This window comes from Manis pentadactyla, chromosome 13, assembly GCF_030020395.1.
Source record: "Manis pentadactyla isolate mManPen7 chromosome 13, mManPen7.hap1, whole genome shotgun sequence".
Lineage (NCBI taxonomy): Eukaryota > Metazoa > Chordata > Mammalia > Pholidota > Manidae > Manis > Manis pentadactyla.
Genome location: NC_080031.1, coordinates 70,127,145 through 70,133,144, shown reverse-complemented (window position 1 = coordinate 70,133,144; position 6,000 = coordinate 70,127,145). Strand labels below are relative to the sequence as shown.

The following is a 6,000-nucleotide window of genomic DNA, read 5'->3' as shown; positions in this document are numbered from 1 at the left end:
GATGCCTCCTCATCTAATATTTGCTGTGAGGTTATAGTAGTTAACCTTTATCAAATTAAAGATGTTTTCTGCTATTTTTACACTATTAAGTATTATTAGGAAAAGGTGTACTGATTAATGTTTTTTAAGATTATATTGGGATACTCAATTATTTTCTTTTCTAATCTGACAATGTGTATACAACAGATTTCCTAATGTTTACCATCTTTATGTTCTTGGGATAAGTCTTATTTGGTCATTATGTGTTAGTCTTATAATTGAACGTTGAATGTGTAATGCATTGTAGATAGATTTTGGTCAAAACTTCTAATATAAGTTGATATTTAAAGCAATTTATCATTAAGCTTGCCAAAATATATTTCTACCCAGTGCTAGGTAAATGTGGTATTTTGAGAGTAAGGAATTTATACCCAGATTTCAGCAGAATTTTATTATTTTGCTTTTTAAATTTTTTGCTTTTATTTACAGATACTGTTTAATGTCTTGTATATTTATTTGCCATGTATTTTTATTAATGTCCTGAAGTGGTATCTAGCTGGGCTGTCACAAACTATAGTCAGACTAAAATATATGTAGGAACAGCAGGATAATACATGTACACGTTCCCTTACCTTAGTGCTATTCTTTTCTCCCCTACTTGGTGTTATCCACAGAATTTGGTTAGGAAGTTATTAGCTGTTCTGATTATTAACTACACTATTATAAATTTCAGTTATTGATCCTCTCTGAGTCTCAACTATGCCATCTGTAATAATTGAAATTGTAATATAACCACTTATGGCTGAGCTGAAAGACCCTCGAGAACACACCCACATATTGAAAATTTGAATATATTTTAAGCGAGGCCAAATTAAATTATACACAGCTATTAGTAGAATACAGCAAATAGGTTTCATCTGGACCATCTGTTAGATCTTCATGGACCTGGACATTTCTGCCACTTAAGTCCAGTGGATAGATAGGTGAGCCATGCCAGACAAAAACAGACGTGCCAGGCTACCAGCAGGCTATTGGGGAAGGGCAGTATAGAAAACATATTAAAAGCCTGATCAGCAATCTGTAGCACAATTTTGTGACTACATAACTCTGGCTCACATCACCCACTGGGACTTTTAATAACTTGTTTCAACCAATTTTGAAATTGTTCCGGGGACTCTTCTGCCATCAGAAGCCATTATTATTTTTAAAATAAAAACTAGAAACACTACTTAGACCTTGAAAGTCCTATTGCACATAACACTTCCTTATGGGGTCGTTATAAAGCTTGTATGAGACATGGCCTGTACTTGCATCTGGCATACTACCTGGTTTTGTAAAGATAAGTATAATGCTCACACAAAGCTTTCAAGAAAAATATGCCAGGCACTAACTATGCCAAGCCAGGGACAAAAAAAAAATTTTTTTTTAAGGTACTGACTTGCCCTAAAAACCCAGTGGTTGAGGCAGTTAAATAAGCCATACAGTGCAGTCTGAGAGTCACCAAAGGCTTAAGGGAATCTACAAGCTGGGCCCTGAATTCATACAGCATGGAGTTTATACTGCTCTATGGTTACATCAGAAGGAGAAAAGAGGAAGGCGGTGTGGTCATAGGGCACAACTTATGCTGAGGCTTGGAGTTCTGAGAGCCAGACACATCTTGGAGTTCTAAGTGTGTGGGTTGGGGGTGGGGCTGTCTTCAGCTGAGGCCAATGCAGGAGGCTTTGCGGGTCCTACATGAGGCAAGTTCTTAATGCAAAGGGCCCGATCGAGTCCTCTTTTCCATGACAGCGTCTCATCATAAACTTCAGAGTTTGTCCAGCTGAAATGCCTCCTGGTCTCAAGGGCAAAGCGCATCAGCAGCAGCTGTTCGCAGCCTAAAAAGCTAATGAAGCTTGGTGGCTGAGGTCCTTTCTCCGTGACCCATATGTCACCTCCAAGTTTTTGCTCTATCTGTGCTCTGACCTCAGGAAGAAACTCAAGAGTTTACAAAGGTAACCTGGTAATCAAGTTTCCTTAACTGGAACACTTCATATTTTAGCTACTTTCAGGCTATTAGTTCCTGGCCCACAGGGCAAATTCTGCCCTCAGCTTCCTACCTTCCTACATTCCTTGTCCCCCTCACCCCACCCTTTTTTTTTGTCTTCTGTTTCCTAAAATAGTTAAAAGCCCTATGCAGTTACTTCGAGGCAGCATCTTAAAATTGGTGCGCCTGTCTCAGTGACCCGACTTTGGGCTCCGGATCCTGATACCACGGACAGGTTCGCCGGCTGACTCAGAACCAGGCGCTGACCCTGGAATCGAAGGCGGACAGGAGTCTTGGAAGAAGCTGGGAGGTTCACTGCTGTGAATGCCAGCCCAGAACAAAAACGTACATTCCAGCAATCAGAAGAAAATCAAGACGCTCCGTGCTCTCCGATTCCTCGCGGCCTTGGGGTCGGTGGAGCGCGGCGTTCAGCAAACTGCAAACGCGGCGCCGGCCGAGCCGCGGGGCAGGGGCGACCGGGGGTGGCCCGGCGCGGAGGGGCGCACACCCCTTTCCGCGGACTCGCGGGACCAGCTGATCGCCGCCGCCCAGCAGGCCGGGCGGGGCCACGCGCCTGCGCCCTCCGCCCCGGCCCCCGGCCCCCGGTCCCCGGCCCTCGGCGACTCCAGAAAGCGGCGCGCGGCGGGGAGGCTGCGGCTCCGGCGCGGGCGGCGCGGCCTCGGGACCGGCGGGAGCGGAGGGAGGCGGGGCGGCGGCCGTGAACTCGCCCCGCCCCACCCCGCCCCCCGCCGGCCGGCTGGCGCGGCCATGGAGGTCTACATACCGTCCTTTCGCTACGAGGAGAGTGACCTGGAGCGCGGATACACGGTAGGCGCGCGCCACGGCCGGGCAGGGCCCCGCCAGCCGGGCCCGCGGCCGCCGAGCCCTGGAGGCGCTTCCCCGGCCGTGGCTGCCCGCGCGCGGGGGTCCCCACGCTGCCCTCCCCTCCCCCGGCCCGGAGGCAGTAAGCCGGCGCGGTTGCCAGGCAAACGGCGCCCTCCCCGGCCCGGGTGCGACCCCTCCCCCCAGGCCCGGGGCAGGGGCGCGGGCAGGCCAATCTCGGCCGCGGCCCTGGCCACTCTGCGCGCAGCCGCCCCCTGCGCCCCGGCAGGCTGGCTTCGCGGCGGCTTGGTGTGGCTTCCAAGTTCCGTAGGATTCGTTCGAAGGAAAGTATGCTAATTTAAAAGCCGTCATGTGTAGTTGTTTATTAGCCAGAGTGAAAACAGGCGTTGTTTTTAGATGGTTTGCAAAGTTTTTTGTTTTTTTCTTCTAGTTCTGCAGTGCCGTGAAATGGCAAAATCAGGTACTTAACTGCGCACCTGTTCCGTATCTAGGACTTTGATCCCCAGAAACGAGAAACGAGGACGGGCTGTCAGAATGGAGGAGTAGGCGGGGGTGCGGAGGCCGGAGCCTGGAACCTTCGGGTAACAGGTTTAGTAAGTAAACTAGAGCGCCTGGGTGGCTGATGCCCCAGTGAACTTAAAGCAGCTTTATCCAGGCAGTCAAAGGCAGAGGGAGAAATATCTCAGGCTGGGTAGACATTGGAAGCCTTTATTTCCAGTGTTTAAAGAACACGTAGGCTTTGGAGAAATGGCAGAGGGCAGTGTGAATGGGCTGGTATTTTATTCACTGTGATTCACTCACTTGTTAAACACCAGTTACATTAACTTGGCAGAGATGAATTTTAACCGCACCTCTGTTACTGGTTTTTGGTGACAGCCTATTTGGAACTTTGTGTTTTCGTAAGGAGGATTAAATCATCCTCTCAATGGAATTTTTCAAGCTAAGAGAGTAGTGGTTGAAAAAAAGATCTAAGGAGTATGTGGGTTTTTAGAATTAAGTAGATTGCTGGTTCTAGTGTACCCCCTCTCCCCCAAAATAGTCAAAGTGTCTTCCTTTGGGGAGGAAACTGCAACTGAGCGGGAGCTGAGCTCCATAGTGGCCGTTATTTATATAAATAATCTTTTCCAATGAATTAACATTCAAGTATTCACTATCTTTCTTTAAAAAAGGGTACGGTGATTGGCCTTAAATTGGAACTGAGTCAAGACATTTATTTTCCATAGTCCTGAAACCTTCGTTAGGTCTGTCTTTCTCACAGGTATCCCACCTCTCCCAGAGCATCAACAGTCATGGAGGGCCTCCCATCTTTGGGGCATCCTTTTAGGATCTGAAGCTAAAGAGGCTGCTTGTTAGGGGTTTTGGTTTTAGATAAAGGTAATCTCCGTAGTCCAAGCTAAAAGTTAATTACCTCCCAAAGGAGCACTTCTTAAATAGATCAGAATTAAGGTTCATTGGGCATTGTTTGCCTTTATTAGAGGATTGGTGTTTTCCTCCAAAGCTTTCGCATATTTTTTATTACTTGTATTCTGACCAGGCACATGCCAGACTGAAGATTGTGAATTTAATTGATTTGGAAGGTGCTCTTTTCTTGGAAAACTTAGTAGTTTGAAGATGTCTCATGTGATGAGAATTTGTGTGCTTTTTAAAAGATTTTACTTTTTTAAAAAAGCCTTACTCCTGTAGTTTGGTAACCATACCGTTAAGATACCTTTTGCAAGTGACATTTTTCCTTTGTGAGTTTGTGAAGCAGCTGTTAGATACTTTTTTCCCTCCCAGCACAACTCATATTTATTCAGCAGATATTAACTGTCTGCTGTATGTCTTTATTCTAGGTGCTGAAAATAGAGCAGTGAATAATATTTCATCTTAAAAAAAAAACCCAGAATTTAAAAATCTTAAAAAAAAACAGTGTTCTCAACAAGAAACTGATAACATAATGCAAATTTTAGTATAAAAGTAACTTTTCACTTAAGGATTATGTTTGTGTCTTAAGAAGTATCTCACATTCTAATAAATTCAGGACAGATTGATTCATGCAGAAAAGGATGGCATTTTCTCCTTGCTTCTAGTCCCATGCTCTCAGATAAAATGTAGGGGGGCTTTCTTACAGACTTTTCCCCCTATGCCTGGAAAATACATTTTTCTTTTACAGAGGAATGGCAAGATTTTACTGTAACTGTCATCCTACAACTTATATATCTCTTTCTGTGTCAGTGTGAATAGATCTGTCTCCTCCTTCTAACTACTAGAAAAAGGGACCTACAGCAGATGGAACTCACCCTAATTTGCTTACTAGGATCTTTGTTGATGGCTATGGACATTTGCTTCAAATTTTTAGCAACTATGTCAAATGTTGAAATAAGACATCCCCGTAGATACTTTTTTGATGCCTACTAAGACTTCTGCAGACCATTAACTAGAAGTGGCACTTCTGCGCCTTTTATTGTGTTCACAGATACTGTTCACTTGTTATTCGAAAGGTTTTATACAAAGCTATGCTCAGTGTGCAGAGTTACTTACCTGTAAAGAGTGAATGTTTGCCCTTTTAACGTTCAAACATTGACTGTGGGCCTGCGCTGCATCAGGTGGCGAATTGAGCCCTAGAAGGATGTTGTCCTTGTTCGGAGGGAGTCTCAGTCCGTCCAGGAGGAGGAAGGCAGGGGAGAGTCAGGGTGCCCTGATATCAGCCTCTGGCATGAGGAGGGAGGCGGCAGTTCTGCTTTGCTTAGGGTGGTGTGCTGGGGTGCTTAGGAATGCTGACTTGGCATCTGATTAGGTTTTTGCTGGGATTGTGAATTCTAGAAAGAGGAAGTGCAGAGCAAAATCTCATCGCAGGGGAAAGGCATTTTTAACTCCCAGATTCACCAAAAAAAAAAAAAGAGAAGAAAAGAGGGAAGAATGCATTTCGAAATCATTTAGTTTATAAAGAAGCAGGAGAGGAAACTGTAACAAAATGCAGATGAGCTCAAATATTACTTCTTCAGTAAGTTATGCTCCACCCGCTGGGCTCCCCCTGCCCCCAGAGCTTATTTGCTTACTATCCATCCCCCTGCTAGGCTCTAAATTCCTTGAGACTTGGCCAGTGTCAGTCTCCTCTCTTGTGCCCTGGTTACAGGGCCTGTCAAATAGTAAGAATTCAGTACAGTGAATAATGA

At 45.4% G+C, this 6,000-nt stretch overlaps 1 protein-coding gene across 10 annotated transcripts in view; it reads left to right on the top strand.

Annotated features, from left to right (window-relative positions):
- The first annotated feature begins 2,242 nt into the window (after positions 1 to 2,242).
- SNX24 (sorting nexin 24) overlaps positions 2,243 to 6,000 on the top strand; it is a 198,154-nt gene continuing 194,396 nt past the window's right edge. For 3 of the 10 annotated variants that reach the window (XR_005028328.2, XM_036903155.2, XM_036903159.2), the window contains exon 1: positions 2,637 to 2,830. Coding sequence is in view for 7 of the 10 variants with exons in the window: in XM_036903155.2 (XP_036759050.1) it covers positions 2,771 to 2,830 (60 nt within the window). In the remaining 3 variants the exon portion in view is untranslated. Of the gene's footprint in view, positions 2,831 to 6,000 lie in introns of all 10 variants that reach the window. The other 7 variants (XR_008993187.1, XM_057490312.1, XM_057490311.1 and 4 more) reach the window with 6 other exon arrangements.